The sequence below is a fragment of the Cydia amplana genome, chromosome 27 (assembly GCF_948474715.1).
Source record: "Cydia amplana chromosome 27, ilCydAmpl1.1, whole genome shotgun sequence".
NCBI classification, from domain to species: Eukaryota; Metazoa; Arthropoda; class Insecta; order Lepidoptera; family Tortricidae; genus Cydia; species Cydia amplana.
In genome coordinates this window covers 2,943,622-2,960,869 of record NC_086095.1, presented here as the reverse complement: position 1 = coordinate 2,960,869, position 17,248 = coordinate 2,943,622, and the positions used below count along the sequence as shown (strand labels likewise).

General features: G+C 41.8%; 1 protein-coding gene across 1 annotated transcript in view; it reads right to left on the bottom strand.

The window, feature by feature from the left end:
• Nucleotides 1-2,309: 2,309 nt before the first annotated feature.
• The window catches only part of LOC134660518 (DENN domain-containing protein 2B-like), a 73,636-nt gene continuing 58,697 nt past the window's right edge, over nt 2,310-17,248 (bottom strand). Inside the window, exons 8-12 of the mRNA XM_063516291.1 lie at nt 15,713-15,960; nt 14,503-14,652; nt 12,156-12,336; nt 3,732-4,004; nt 2,310-2,626 (exon numbers count right to left, since the gene is read on the bottom strand). Of these exons, the coding sequence (XP_063372361.1) occupies nt 2,339-2,626; nt 3,732-4,004; nt 12,156-12,336; nt 14,503-14,652; nt 15,713-15,960 (1,140 nt within the window). The 3' untranslated portion in view covers nt 2,310-2,338. The remainder of the gene's footprint in view (nt 2,627-3,731; nt 4,005-12,155; nt 12,337-14,502; nt 14,653-15,712; nt 15,961-17,248) is intronic.

The following is a 17,248-nucleotide window of genomic DNA, read 5'->3' as shown; positions in this document are numbered from 1 at the left end:
AGTAAACAAGAGTCCATGCAGTGGCACATTAAGGGTTCAGCTCATCCCAAGAAGTTGAAGGTCATCCCTTCAGCTGGCAAGGTCATGGCCACGATATTTTGGGATTGTGAAGGAGTATTACTAATCGATTATAAAGAAAAAGGTGTAAATATCACAGGACAGTACTACGCTAACATTCTACGTCAATTAAAGGATGTAATTAAAGAAAAGAGGCGAGGAAAGTTAACCAAAGGTATTCTGCTTCTGCATGACAACGCCCCCGTCCATACTGCTCATATTGCCAAGGCAGCTATTGTTGAACGTGGGTTTAAAACTGTTACTCACCAACCGTATAGTCCGGACTTAGCCCCCAGCGACTTCTTTTTGCTCCCCAATCTTAAAAAGGATCTGCGTGGAAATAAATTTTCTGACGATGAAGCATTGAAGGCGGCAGTGGAGGAGCATTTTTACACGAAAGATAAAAAATATTTTTACGAGGCATTAAAAAAAATAATTGATCGATCTTTTAAGTGTATGAACATAGGGGGGGAGTATATTGAAAAATAAAAATATCAAACTTTTCGTACTTGTTTGTTTTCATTCTCATACCGAGAATATTTTGAATACCCCTCGTAACTATGTAATGGAATCTAAGTTAACTAATTTAACCATCTTCCAAGGATCGTAGCGTCATGAAAATTGGCAGCTGTATGTAGTTCTGATGACAATACAATAATATGGTACTGTCGAACTGATCTGATGATGGAGACAGGAGGTGGCCATAGGAACTCTGTGATGAAACAACGCAACCTAATTGTGTGAGGGGTTTTTAGAATTGTCTCGATGAGTATTAGTTGTCTGTCGTAAGAAAAGTACAGTCAGCGATAAAAGCTTGTACCAAAAATTAAATTTTTGCCAAAAACTTATTCTACTGACAAGATTTGCTTGACCATCTATATAATATATAGCTGGTATATAATATTTATATAGGTTTTAATATTATTAAAACCTGAGATTAACATCAAAATTGTGCGGATGTTACTGTCCACACATAATAATAACAGTATTTAACATTTAAAAACTCATTTGTTGTCAATAGCTGTCCCTCCAGTTGCCCAGGAGCCTAAAAAAGGTCTCTCGCTCCATTCTAATTTGACCTTTATTTTAACCAACCAAAATTGCTTTTGGGTTGGCAATTAATGATGTGTAGGCGGGTAGAGGCTAAGTTAAGAGCTGGTACAAATGGAATGAATGAGTGAATGAAAATATCTATGTGTGTGTCACATTAACCAATAAGTGTGCATTTAGTGATGCAAACTTATTAATTTCTTCTTTTCTTGCTGTTGTTGTTGTCTGTACATGTCCGTACATGTTTTGTGATCGTCACGAATAAACATCTTTTTTTTTATCTTTTATCAATAAAATGGTGGCTCTGTATAGATACAGGTGGGCCATTTTATTTGAAGCTATCCCCTACACTTTTTTCTCAAATTTAGGATTTTTTTATGTTATTTCTACTCAGAATCACGAGCTCTTTTGATCCTAATAGGAGAAAAAAAGTGTCCCAAAATTTCCATACATTTTTCGATCTTTCCATTCCGTGACCGCCATACAAAGTCTATGAAAAACGGTAACGGAATGGAAATAAAAACCTTGGGACACTTTTTTTCTCCTATTAGGATAGAAAGAGCTCATGATTCTGAGTAGAAATAACATAGACATTTACAAATTAAAAAAAAATGTGGTGACAACTTTAAGAAAATTGGCCCAGGGGCCCGTTTCTCAAAAGCTTGTAACTTGTAATACAAACGGATGTCACTTTTTGACAGCTTTTCTTAGAAAAGAGACTTCCACTTGTATTACAAGTTACAAGCTTTTGAGAAACGGGCCCCTGGTGTCAGTCATACAATAAAAGTTTCGTTCATTCCATTCGTGCAAGCTTTTTGTGAATCAACCTGTACTATAACATGTTTTTGAAGTGAAAACTTCTATAGCGGCGCTGTGCACTTTTTGTGATGGGGAAAAAATGTTAAACTCGTAACAGGTGTCACGTGACCGTAAGACGTAAGACGGTCACGTGACCTGATCGAAAAACTGTTACATGTAATGTCATTGAGTTTTTCTTTATCGATTTAAATGCCATCTAGTGAGTTTCCCTCTAACTGGTATTAATATAACTCGAGTACTAACAGTGATGTGCTTAGGGGTTTCAAGTAATGCGACGAAATAACGCTAGATGGCGTTAACCTCAATTATACATAGTGCATTTTGCAATAGTCATTGATTTTTCACTTCTGCCGGCACTCCCTGAGTGCAACCCGTTGTTTTTTTTCCTATAACTTATCGTAAAAACTAAATACTAATTAACTAGCTCCCTCAATTTAGTCTTCAATAACCTAACTTTTTTATTCATAGCCGTTTTATAATATCCCTTACCGTCCATCTTTTCCATTCGTCCCCTGCTACTGACTCTTTCTTCGAATAACTCATAGAAGTTGGGTAGAGGTGTGTCTACGTTGTTGTTTTGTTTGTTTGTATGTATGGCCGCCATGTTTTGTATGAAGTGGTTGAACATGGCGGTCTCCGTGAACCACTCTAGGAAGTACTGGTTCTGTTTTGACGGGGCGTTTTTTATGAAGTTTTCTTTCTGTAAAAGAAAATAAAGACGGTAAGTATGATCACTAATATAAGGACTTTGGTTAGATCCAAGAAATTAAATTCGATTTTTTTTATATAGAATCATAGAGAAATATAAGTAAAGAAAGCGTGGTAACTCCATATATCAGTTTTCTTACCAAAACGCGAGTTATTTCGTGGTCGACATCTAACGTCAAGTAGTGGAACTATCAGTGCCGCTACTTGACACCAGATGTCACAAGTGTCGCTACTGACGAAAAATGTACTACTAAAACAATTTACAACTAATTTTATAAGCAGAAGTTGAAAATAGAGCTCCGGTTAATCCGGTTATAATATTAGCTAAAAATTGTCGAGCATTAGAGTTTTTGTTTGCCGCTACATCTATTGTCAACTAGCAGAACTGATAATGTCCGCTACTTGACGCTAGATGTCGACTACGAAATAACTCGCGTATTGGTATGAAAACGGATGTATGAAAGAAAGAAAGAAAGAAAGAAAAAGCATTTATTAGCACAATAACAAACTTAAAAACTAACAAAAGAGAACACAAAATGAGAGGTTGCGCTAAATGGTCCTCACTCAGCTAGGTGTCACGGTACGAGCCACATGGCACACTCCGCGACGCTGATTTTCAGTAAGGCCCAGTGGATGGACTAGGTGGCACTCAGTAATGGACACAATGTACAAAAATAAGGGAAAACTTAAGTAAAACTAAAATTAAACATTAACAATCAAATCAAATTACTCAATAGAAATTAGCCTATAAGTCTTCTGTATGTTTGTGTGTATGTATGTGTAAATGTCTATGTGATTGGTGTGTGTGTGTGTGTGCACGGTTGCCTAAGTGTTGCATTTTTGTTTGGCCAGTATGTACTTACGGAGGTGAATTTTAAAGGTGGACACGGTTTTAGAATTTCGTACTGGTGGTGGCAAATCATTCCAACACTTGGTGGCAGCGAAACGAAAGCTGCCACGGAAGGCAATCGTGCGATGTGGAGGAATTGTGAGTCGTGATGCGTGTTTTATGGCGCGCCGAGATGTAGTATGGAGTTACCACTCTTTCTTTACTTATATTTCTCTATGGTTATAGTAACATTATAAAACATACTCACATCAAAAACGATCCCACCGTTCCCCATCTCCCCTTCCCCCTTCACCCCCTCCTTAAACCACCTCTCATACCCCCCCAAAACGTCAACAAAGAATCTCAGGAACGCCTCAGAAATCATCACATTCCTGGTCTTAGCGTCCTGTTTGTCTTTCTGTCTGGTTTCCATTTGTATGGTGGTCTTGAGGGACTTGTAGCTATATGTTGGTAGGATTGTCGACTCGTCGCCTTGGTAGAATATCACCTTCGATTGCTGGGTTAGGTCTATTAGCATGCCCTGTAAACAAAGTTTTTTTGAAGTGAAAACTTTAGCGGCGCTGTGCTCTTTTTGAGGGAAAAAAATGTTAAACTCGAGACAGATCACGTGACCGTAAGACGGACACGTGACCTGATCGAAAAACTGTTACTTCAATGTCATTGAGTTTTTCTTTATTGATTTAAATGCCATCTAGTGAGTTCGCTCTAACTGGTATTAATATAACTCGAGTACAAACAGTGATGTGCTTAGGGGTTTCAAGTAATGCGACGAAATAACGCTAGATAGCGTTAACCTCAATTATACATACTGCTGCAGACATTTTGCAATAGTGATTGAGTTTTCACTTCTGCCGGCACTCCCTGAGTGCAACCCGTTGTTTTTTTTTAAAGTTTTAAATCATAAATTTTGTCATATTATCATTAGCCCTAAAACTGAAACATAACAGTATTTTCGTAAGGTTATCCTGTAGATAGGTTGGGTTATGTTTGTTATATGGCAATCCTGAAAATTGACGAGTTTCTAAACCAAACAAATTATGACTAACGAAAATGCGGGCAAACGGTACATTATCATCTAAACTTTTTGGGAAACAATAGAGACCCAGGTATAAGATATACCTCTTCAAAAAGAACCCCGCTAGTATCCAGGTCCCCTGTCTTCAATAGCTCCGCTAACATAGGCAGGGGTGCTTCTAACACGACCCTCTGTATCTATTGTAATCCTTCATATATTTACCTCTTCAAAAAGAACCCCGCTGGTATCCAGGTCCCCTGTCTTCAATAGCTCCGCTAACATAGGCAGGGGTGCTTCTAACACGACCCTCTGTATCTATTGTAATCCTTCATATATTTACCTCTTCAAAAAGAACCCCGCTGGTATCCAGGTCCCCTGTCTTCAATAGCCCCGCTAACATAGGCAGGGGTGCTTCTAACACGACCCTCTGTATCTATTGTAATCCTTCATATATTTACCTCTTCAAAAAGAACCCCGTTGGTATCCAGGTCCCCTGTCTTCAATAGCTCCGCTAACATAGGCAGGGGTGCTTCTAAGACGACCCTCTGTATTTATTGTAATACTATAATTGTATTTACCTCTTCAAAAAGAACCCCGCTAGTATCCAACTCCCCTGTCTTCAATAGGCCCGCTAACATAGGCAGGGGTGCTTCCAACACGTCCCGCTGTATCTCGGCCGGGATGGCGGATATTAGGGGCTGCTGCCACACGAAGGGGTACAGAGAGGTCTCGAGGGCCTCGAGGCATGTAATCCTATAATTATATATTTACCTCTTCAAAAAGAACCCCGCTAGTATCCAACTCCCCAGTCTTCAGTAGGCCCGCTAACATAGGCAGGGGTGCTTCTAACACGACCCTCTGTATCTATTGTAATCCTTCATATATTTACCTCTTCAAAAAGAACCCCGCTGGTATCCAGGTCCCCTGTCTTCAATAGCCCCGCTAACATAGGCAGGGGTGCTTCCAACACGTCCCGCTGTATCTCGGCCGGGATGGCGGATATTAGGGGCTGCTGCCACACGAAGGGGTACAGAGAGGTCTCGAGGGCCTCGAGGCATGTAATCCTATAATTATATATTTACCTCTTCAAAAAGAACCCCGCTAGTATCCAACTCCCCAGTCTTCAGTAGCCCCGCTAACATAGGCAGGGGTGCTTCTAAGACGACCCTCTGTATTTATTGTAATACTATAATTGTATTTACCTCTTCAAAAAGAACCCCGCTAGTATCCAACTCCCCTGTCTTCAATAGGCCCGCTAACATAGGCAGGGGTGCTTCCAACACGTCCCGCTGTATCTCGGCCGGGATGGCGGAGATGAGAGGCTGCTGCCACACGAAGGGGTACAGAGAGGTCTCGAGAGCCTCGAGGCATGTATGTAGTTTTTGATATCCAGCAGCGCCATCTATAGTGTTTGTTTAAATAAGGAACTGTGATGTTCCAAATATGTTTTTGATATGAATTGCTGTCATGTCTTACTGTCACACAATAAATAGTCTTCGGTTAACATGCACGTATTTTAATTATAGGTTATGGGCGTTTAAAATTGATAAATACGGGGCTAGCACTCATTTTACGGCGAATGAAAGTTGGGTTATGAATGCATCGTACGAGCCGGCTACTCGCGAGATAGTTGCAGCAAATAAGGCATGTATGTCAGTGTTGTGCTCCGGAAACGTACAGATTGCGACTGTGACTCCCGACAGTGAATTCGACATAACTGTTGAAGATGTTTTATGTGTACCGAGTTTAACTACGAACCTGTTATCGGTAAGCCAACTGATAAAGAAAGGTAACAAAGTAGACTTCACTAAAAAAGGTTGTAAGATTTACAATAGAAGTGGACAGCTTGTTGCTACGGCTGCTTTGACAAACGGCGTTTACAAATTAAATATGCCAGGAAATACGACCAACGTTGCTATGGCAGTGTCTGCCGAGACTTGGCATCGTCGTCTCGCCCATGTTAATAGCTCATACATGGCGAAAATGAAGGATGCAGTTGAAGGTTTCAGTATTGGCGACAAGATTGACATCAGTAAATGCAAGGTATGTTGTGAAGGCAAACAATGCAGACTGCCGTTTCCTAATAATTGCCATAGAAGTGATGATTTACTGAATGTTATTCACATGGATATAGCTGGTCCAATGGAAGTGACATCTCTTGGAGGATCACGATATTATTTGCTATTTGTGGATGACTATAGTCGTATGGCATTTATATATTTTTTTGAAAGAGAAAAGTCAAGCTCTGGATTGTTTCAAAGAATTTAAAGCCAAAGTTGAAAATGAACTTGACAAAAAGATCAAGATTATAAGGAGTGATAATGGTCTTGAATTTTGCAGCAAGAAGTTCAGCGAGTTCCTGAAGGTAAATGGAATACTGCACCAAAGGACAAACCCTTATACGCCTGAACAATATGGGTTGTGCGAGCGCCAGAATCGCGTGGTGTGTGAGAAAGCTAGATGCTTATTATTTGATGCTGAGCTTCCCACAGAATTCTGGGCAGAAGCATGTAGTTGTGCAGTTTACCTACGGAACAGGACAATCGCTTCGGGATTGAACAACAAAACTCCTTTTGAAATGTGGACAGGGACCAAGCCAGATCTGAGTCACCTAAGAATCTTCGGCAGTACTGTTATGGTCCACATTCCCAAAGAGAAAAGGTTAAAGTGGCAGAAAAAGTCTAAGGACGCTATCCTAATGGGTTACCCAGAAGGGGTCAAAGGATATCGACTTTTTGATCCTGAAAAAAGAACTTTTTTCACAGCGAGGGATGTTAAGGTTTTTGAAAAACCAGAGGAGTATTGCGAAATTGAAGTTCAACCACAAATAATACAGAAAGCTGAAGTTGGGTGTCAAAGTTCAGTGGGGGATGACAATCCAGACATTTCTAGAACTTTGACCGACTCATTTAGTGAGTATGAAGATCCAGATACCACAACTGACAGTGTTTCAGCTCCAGATAATGTTCCTACTCCTGAGAGGATCGGACCAGTCCTGAGAACAGCAGAACAAAGAAAAGCGCCTGAAAGGTATGGCATTTCAAATCTATGTTCAGATGCTAGCAGGATGGATGATGCTAGTGGTCTTTCACTATCAGAGGCTTTGCGCGGACCAGAGAAAGAGCAATGGAGACAAGCTATGGCAGAAGAGTTGAAAAGTTTTGAAGACAACCAGGCCTGGGAGCTTGTCAGCGTTCCAAAAGACTCTAGCGTCGTAAAGTGCAAGTGGGTACTTAAGAAGAAGTACGATAGTGAGGGCAATGTGCGGTTCCGAGCCAGGTTAGTAGCCAAGGGCTATACTCAGAAGTACGGAGTGGACTATGAGGAAACCTTCGCGCCAGTGGTAAGGCATACAACTCTCAGACTTTTATTTGCTTTATCTGTGAAATTGAATTTAGATATTTCTCATTTAGACGTGACTACTGCTTTCCTGAACGGCTATCTTGAGGAGGATATTTATATGGAGAAGCCAGAAGGCTTTCCTTCATCTGAAGGTAAAGGGCAGGTGCTTAAGTTGAAGCGAGCCATATATGGTCTCAAACAATCCTCAAGGGCGTGGTACAGGAGGGTAGATGATTGCTTAACCGAGTATGGTTATACTAGGTCTAAACTTGAACCTTGCTTATATGTGAAAAATGATAATGGTTTGACTATAGTAGCTCTATATGTCGACGATTTCTTTGTGTTTTCTAATAATGAAGAGGAAACCAAAAGTTTGAAACAGGTACTGTCTTCACATTTTAAATTGAAAGATCTTGGTCAGGTCAAACAGTGTTTAGGTATGAATGTGTGTGTTGATAAAGAAAATAATGTAATAACTTTAGATCAGGAGGATTATGTTGACAAGTTGTTGCATAAGTTCAATATGACAGACTGTAACGCTGCTCAAACTCCTATGGAGGAAAGATTGAACTTAGATAAAGGTGAGACCTGTGATACTGAATTACCTTATCAACAACTCATTGGTAGTCTCATGTACCTAGCGGTTTTGACGCGGCCTGACATTGCTTTTAGCGTAGGGTATCTGAGCCAGTTTAATAACTGTCATGGTAGAGAACACTGGGCTCATGCCAAACGTGTTTTGCGTTATCTCAAGAAAACAAAACACTATTGCCTCAGATATAGTAGTGAGTCTGATTCAAAGCTTACTGGGTTTGTTGACGCTGACTGGGGCAGTAATGTTCTTGATAGGAAGTCCTATTCAGGGTTTTGTTTCACTTTGTCTGGCAGTGTAGTTTCATGGTGCAGTAAGAAGCAGAATAGCGTGTCCTTGAGCAGTTGTGAATCGGAATATATTAGTATTTCTGAATGTATTAAAGAAGCTATGTACTTAAGGTCATTGTACCATGAAATTACAAGTAAGATGTCATTAATTACAATTTTTAATGACAACCAAAGTGCGCTGAAGTTATTGGCCAACCCTGTGTTTCACAATAGGTCGAAGCACGTTGACATACGTTACCATTTTAGTAGGGATATAATTGCTAAAGGTGTGGTAGAAGCAAAATACTTAGCGACAGCTGAGATGCCAGCTGACTTATTAACAAAGAGTCTAGGGTTTGTCAAGCACTTTAGATTTCTTGAGAAGTTAGGACTTGTGCCTAAGTAGTAGGTATGTTTAGTTCTTTTTGAAGCTGTTTTTTTAATGCTGATGATGCTGATGGCTATGCTTAGATATAGTGGGGGTGTAGTTTTTGATATCCAGCAGCGCCATCTATAGTGTTTGTTTAAATAAGGAACTGTGATGTTCCAAATATGTTTTTGATATGAATTGCTGTCATGTCTTACTGTCACACAATAAATAGTCTTCGGTTAACATGCACGTATTTTAATTATAATGTAATCCTATAATTATATATTTACCTCTTCAAAAAGAACCCCGCTAGTATCCAGGTCCCCTGTCTTCAATAGCCCCGCTAACATAGGCAGATGTGCTTCTAACACGACCCGCTGTATTTATTGTAATCCTATAATTATATTTACCTCTTCAAAAAGAACCCCGCTAGTATCCAACTCCCCTGCCTTCAATAGGCCCGCTAACATAGGCAGGGGTGCTTCCAACACGTCCCGCTGTATCTCGGCCGGGATGGCGGAGATGAGAGGCTGCTGCCACACGAAGGGGTACAGAGAGGTCTCGAGGGCCTCGAGGCATGTAATCCTATAATTATATATTTACCTCTTCAAAAAGAACCCCGCTAGTATCCAACTCCCCAGTCTTCAGTAGGCCCGCTAACATAGGCAGGGGTGCTTCCAACACGTCCCGCTGTATCTCGGCCGGGATGGCGGAGATGAGAGGCTGCTGCCACACGAAGGGGTACAGAGAGGTCTCGAGGGCCTCGAGGCATGTAATCCTATAATTATATATTTACCTCTTCAAAAAGAACCCCGCTAGTATCCAGGTCCCCTGTCTTCAATAGCCCCGCTAACATAGGCAGATGTGCTTCTAACACGTCCCGCTGTATTTATTGTAATCCTATAATTATATTTACCTCTTCAAAAAGAACCCCGCTAGTATCCAACTCCCCTGCCTTCAATAGGCCCGCTAACATAGGCAGGGGTGCTTCCAACACGTCCCGCTGTATCTCGGCCGGGATGGCGGAGATGAGAGGCTGCTGCCACACGAAGGGGTACAGAGAGGTCTCGAGGGCCTCGAGGCATGTAATCCTATAATTATATATTTACCTCTTCAAAAAGAACCCCGCTAGTATCCAACTCCCCAGTCTTCAGTAGGCCCGCTAACATAGGCAGGGGCGCTTCCAACACGTCCCGCTGTATCTCGGCCGGGATGGCGGAGATGAGAGGCTGCTGCCACACGAAGGGGTACAGAGAGGTCTCGAGGGCCTCGAGGCATGTAATCCTATAATTATATATTTACCTCTTCAAAAAGAACCCCGCTAGTATCCAGGTCCCGTCTTCAATAGCCCCGCTAACATAGGCAGATGTGCTTCTAACACGACCCGCTGTATTTATTGTAATCCTATAATTATATTTACCTCTTCAAAAAGAACCCCGCTAGTATCCAACTCCCCTGCCTTCAATAGGCCCGCTAACATAGGCAGGGGTGCTTCCAACACATCCCGCTGTATCTCGGCCGGGATGGCGGAGATGAGAGGCTGCTGCCACACGAAGGGGTACAGAGAGGTCTGGAGGGCCTCGAGGCATGTAATCCTATAATTATATATTTACCTCTTCAAAAAGAACCCCGCTAGTATCCAACTCCCCTGTCTTCAATAGGCCCGCTAACATAGGCAGGGGTGCTTCCAACACGTCCCGCTGTATCTCGGCCGGGATGGCGGAGATGAGAGGCTGCTGCCACACGAAGGGGTACAGAGAGGTCTCGAGGGCCTCGAGGCATGTAATCCTATAATTATATATTTACCTCTTCAAAAAGAACCCCGCTAGTATCCAACTCCCCTGTCTTCAATAGGCCCGCTAACATAGGCAGGGGTGCTTCCAACACGTCCCGCTGTATCTCGGCCGGGATGGCGGAGATGAGAGGCTGCTGCCACACGAAGGGGTACAGAGAGGTCTGGAGGGCCTCGAGGCATGTAATCCTATAATTATATATTTAGTCTTCAAAAAGAACCCCGCTAGTATCCAACTCCCCAGTCTTCAGTAGGCCCGCTAACATAGGCAGGGGTGCTTCCAACACGTCCCGCTGTATCTCGGCCGGGATGGCGGAGATGAGAGGCTGCTGCCACACGAAGGGGTACAGAGAGGTCTGGAGGGCCTCGAGGCATGTAATCCTATAATTATATATTTACCTCTTCAAAAAGAACCCCGCTAGTATCCAACTCCCCAGTCTTCAGTAGGCCCGCTAACATAGGCAGGGGCGCTTCCAACACGTCCCGCTGTATCTCGGCCGGGATGGCGGAGATGAGAGGCTGCTGCCACACGAAGGGGTACAGAGAGGTCTCGAGGGCCTCGAGGCATGTAATCCTATAATTATATATTTACCTCTTCAAAAAGAACCCCGCTAGTATCCAACTCCCCAGTCTTCAGTAGGCCCGCTAACATAGGCAGGGGTGCTTCCAACACGTCCCGCTGTATCTCGGCCGGGATGGCGGATATTAGGGGCTGCTGCCACACGAAGGGGTACAGAGAGGCCTGGAGGGCCTCGAGGCATGTAATCCTATAATTATATATTTACCTATTCAAAAAGAACCCCGCTAGTATCCAGGTCCCCTGTCTTCAGTAGCCCCGCTAACATAGGCAGACGTGCTTCTAACACGACCCGCTGTATTAATTGTAATCCTATAATTACATATATTTACCTCTTCAAAAAGAACCCCGCTGGTATCCAGGTCCCCTGTCTTCAGTAGGCCCGCTAACATAGGCAGGGGTGCTTCCAACACGTCCCGCTGTATTTCGGCCGGGATGGCGGATATTAGGGGCTGCTGCCACACGAAGGGGTACAGAGAGGTCTGCAGGGCCTCGAGGCATGTAATCCTATATATAATTACCTCTTCAAAAAGAACCCCGCTAGTATCCAGGTCCCCTGTCTTCAGTAGCCCCGCTAACATAGGCAGGGGTGCTTCCAACACGTCCCGCTGTATCTCGGCCGGGATGGCGGAGATGAGAGGCTGCTGCCACACGAAGGGGTACAGAGAGGTTTCTAGGGCCTCGAGGCATGTAATCCTATAATTATATATTTACCTCTTCAAAAAGAACCCCGCTGGTATCCAGGTCCCCTGTCTTCAGTAGGCCCGCTAACATAGGCAGGGGTGCTTCCAACACGTCCCGCTGTATCTCGGCCGGGATGGCGGATATTAGGGGCTGCTGCCACACGAAGGGGTACAGAGAGGTCTGGAGGGCCTCGAGGCATGAAGAGAGCAGGCTGGAAGGTAATGAAAAACAATGAATGAATTTTTAGATATTATTTCATAAATCGAGTCTAAAGCTTTGGATTCCTCCGAAAACGGTGCCGTCATATTACGGCCGCTATATAGCGTTGACTGACGTCACTAGAACGTTGTCTATGTAAACAAGATGGCGCGGTTTCCTAGACGGCGTTACGTTACGTTGATTGTCAACGTAACGTAAGATGACGGCCGTCATGACGGTGTCGATAGCTTCGTGAACGTTTTATTAGATAGCGGTGACGCCATTTTGAATAAATGACACGAGATTTGAATAAATGATTCCGTACTACGATTATTTTCCTCTTCTGATGATATTTCATCCTCCAAGTAAATTATAGATGATCAAGCAAATCTTGTCAGTAGGAAAAGGCGTGAAATTCAAATGTTCTATGGGACGTTATCCCTTCGCGCCTACATTTTTGAAATTTGCCGCTTTGACCTTGGTGGCTGACGGTATGTTATGACGCCGTGGTACTTTCCACACGTCGCCACCGTAAAGACGGCCGTCTTTTGCGGCCGCTATATGACGGCCGTCATATTACGGCACCGTTTTCGGAGGAATCCAAAGCTTAACCGGGGACCCGGCAGACCTCGTCGGCGATGGCGGGATAAGTTGGACTCCTTCTTGAGAGGCTGGCCAGATATAGCACTAAACAGAGACGAGTGGAAGAGGGGGGGGGGGGGGGGGGGCTTTGCCCAGCAGTGGGACACAGTGGGCTCTAAATAATAATAATGTCATAAATGTATCTCGTAGCTCGTAAACAAAACAACTTGAATGTTAGAACAAAGGAAATCCAACAGTTTTGAACGGCATTTGATTTTAATTTCAGGTCATACCCAACTGTAAAAGTTTTTTTCATACCTCCTATTCAGAAAAGAGCTTTTTCTTCCGTGCTAGGAGGGATCAAAGTGGCACTTTTCCTCCCTGCTAGCAGGGATCAAAATGGCACTTTTCTGTTCAAGCACACTCTTTTTACATTTTTTTTTCACATTATTTTTTTAGCTTAAATAATCGGTTTAAGCATCAGATTGTGTCAACACTAAGATTTTTTTATTTTCCTCATAGTTGATGTGAAAAGCAGTATGTGTCACACGGTATCAAAATTATTTCGTCTTGGGCGTTAACACTTGAATCCCTCCTCTTGACCCACTTGAATCCTCATTACGCTCAGGATTCTACTTTAGAATCCCTCACTACGTTCAGGATTGTATTGTAGGATCCATCGCTTCATTCAGGATTCAATGTACGCCCTTGACGGAAATATATCATTTTGATCCCTTGTAACACAATAGTACATTATTGTCGAGGTTCGGAAGTAGCTACTTGCAGGCTGAGGATTCGTTTTAAACGGACGACCTTGGGAGTCCGTTTAATTGAATCCGAAGCCAGCAAGTAGCCTTCCAGCCGAGTCATATATAGTGCTTTTCTCAAAAATGGTGCAAGAAATAGAAATATTTTACAGAACTTACAGAAGCAACGTTCTAATTTTCCATTAATTTTCACAGAAAAAAATACAACCATAAAAAAAATTTGCTTGCCGCCCTAAAAAAAAAAGAAGTGTATTTTTCTGCTGAAAATACGCCAACCTATTTGAGACACCTAAATAGTCGCGGTACCAACATTAAGCCTGTAACAGACTATCGCACTGCACCGCGACCTTGGAGCGTCGCACCCATAAGTGAGAGCGAGAGAGAGATATTTGTTTCTCGCTCTCACTTATGGGTGCGACGCTCCAAGGTCGCGGTGCGGTGCGATAGTCTGTTATAGGCTTTATAATAATAAGTGCTGATCATCTGTTTGGCTGTTTAAGGAACCTATGCCTTCATTTGATATGGCCATTTGAAGTTTTAAAAAGTTTGGAACTCGTTAAATAATGGAATTTGTATGCGACATTGCAGTCCCGAAATCGAGACTGCAATGTTTTTAACTTTTTAATTTTTTGAATGACCATAAACTACGCACTTCGCGACCGATTTTTTAACCGGCAACGTCGACTTTGCCGTCCATTTTTGAGAAAACTACTATTACCACTCTGAGTGGTGCCAAAGGAGCCAATTTGGTAGTAACACCTGGGAATAACCCTAAAACAATGGGACATTACAAATTTTTAGTAGTTTAATTAAAGTTTTTTGCTTGTTACCTTAACTGGTCACTGATGATGATGACTTTCCTTTCCAGCAGTAGAGAGCCGAAGACCTTGATCAGCAGACCGGGGCCCAGGGTGTCCAATAATATGGATACATTGTCTTCATCCGCTCGAGGTTCTAGAGGCCGTTTCAGCGTCCGCGTCCTAAAACCATAAATAAGTTTTTGGCAAAAATGTCATTCTTGGTACAAGGATTAATCAACTTTTTCTTGTCACACGTTGCTATGGTTACGGTCTCCTGAGTCACTCTTAAAATTCCAGGTTTTACGTATTTAAATGAACCAAACTTGCATTCTATGGTAGTTATAAGACCTTTCCATAATGGGACATCTACTGAGCATGTTAGTAGAACATGGGGTACAGCAGTTCTTCCAACAATCTATGCTACTATTGTCTCCTCGCTGATGGGACAGAATAACAACAAGAAATAGTTGATTGACCCACAAGCTTTTATCTAAAGCTGTACTTTTCTTTCCACAGGCGACTAATACTCATCCGAGACAATTCTAAAAACCCGAAACACAATCAGGTTTCGTTGTTTTATCACAGAGTTCCTATGGCCACCTCCTGTCTCCATCATCAGATCAGCTCGATAGTACCATATATTGCATTGTCACCCGACTTACATACGTTACAAATTTTCAGCTTCATTGGAAATCGGGAAATGGGTCAAATTTAACTTGCAAGATTTTACCCGTACAAACATAGTTACATACTTACATACATAGGTACATTGCAAGTTAATAAAAAGCTTGTAATATACATTCTTTCTTAACACTATAAAATAAACTAAAAGAATCTTGTTAAAATAATGACCTAAATTAGAGGGTCCATTCGCTTATAAAGACCCAGAAGAAAGCCGCTTTAGGTCAAACCAACAATTAGAATTTAAGTACGAAATTAACGAATAGATTTTTCTAAGGCTTTTGACATTGTGTACCACCGAATATTTTGTTTACAAATGCTACTAAGGGATATTTATGTTTCTAATGTGTTCCTTTGAATGTAATCTTACTAACCGTAACGTAATTAAAACATGTGCCATAAACATATGTTAACAATATGTTAGAAATTCCTAGCTTTGGAATCCCACAGGGATCCGTACTATGCCCTATACTATTTAACTATAAATAAAAATGGCCAACTATAAAGATAACAATAATGTAAAAGAAACTTAAAGAAAAAGAAGGACACAAAGCTTTACCTCTGATTTTCTTTCATGCTCTCAAAATCATAAAACGCCGCCATATCCTTTTCGGTCACAGTATGCCGGAAATCCGGCATAGTTTTTGCCTTTGCCGTCTCTATGTGTAGACTGCTTCGTGCGGGTCTAACGTGGTGGACCGTCAACTCTTCACCTGGCGATGGGAAGTCGGTGTGGAACAGCTGCTGGAGTATGCCGTTTATTTCCACGTCTGAGCTGCCGTGGTGAGATTCTATTTCTTGGAGCACCTGGAATATGTTGTCGATCTACTTGATTGACTTGTAAATTTAATTTAATTATGTTTCTCAAATGTTTGAATATGAAAATTGTGTATTTATCTACCTACAATGTAGATTAGTCATGTAAGCCTGACCTGTAATTTATATTATTAATAAAATATGAGTATGAGTATGAGTATACAAGTATTCCATCTGTCCAATTTCTTTGTCCAATGCCATTGCGTCTCACTCTCGCATTAAGCAAAATGTGAGACAAAATACATATTGGACTTAGATATTGGACAGATGGGATACCAGCGTTCGACACAGTTGACTGACCATTTGTCAACTTTATCAGGCGTGTCTCACTCCGCGATTTCGTCGCTTTGCTACGGGTAGCTAAAAGTACATCCGTTCGGCCCCAATTTTGGGGAAAGCCATAAGCCGCGCGTGGCGCTGTCGCCACCTAGCGGCCATATCCGTGCTGATCGTAACAGATGCGTTTTGTTAGAGAGTGAGTCTTCTGTACTTAGTACTATTATTTATTCTGTGACTTTATGGAAACGAAATAAAGCTACCAATGATTACGTACGTTTGAGATAAAAATTTAATGAATTTCTCTTTGTTAGGGTTAAACGAACGGGGTCCAACTAGCCGTAAAACTAAGTACTTATGTCATCGGAATCATGCTATCTCTTTCGGACTTGCACGACCTTATGGAGCAGAGCTCGAACAGTAGTATACAGGGTGATTGGAAATTTGCAATGATTTAAGTCCAGTCAACCAGGGGTCAAAACTCATTGGTTTATCAAGTTATTTGAGTTTTTGGGTTTTTGTTAAAAAAAACCCGCCTTTCGACATAAAAGTGATAATTGTGAAAAAACTACTGAAATTTTGAACAAAAAAAGCATTCGTCTAATAGCCAATAAACTACTGATTACGTGAAGTAAAAAAAATGCCAAAACTTTCCAAAATTTTCCAAAAAAAAGGATTGAAGTCACAAGTTTTTTAATTTTCCCCAAATTTTGTAACAATTTAAGGCATTATTTAGAAAAAAAAAGTCTGACAACGGCGTAAAAAATACAAAAATGAGTTCCTCAGTTCCTCAGCTTTCTAAAAAAGAACGAATGTTGCCATTTTCTCATAAACTTTTTAAAATAATAATAATAATAGCAGAGCAAATTTAAAAGTGGAAAAATTACTGTCTTGGGTGAGACTTGAACTCACGGCCTCTGGATCGATATTCAAGCGCTCTGCCATCTGAGCCACCAAGACCTCATCTATAGCCAGCAAATCTTTCCATCATATTATGGGTCAA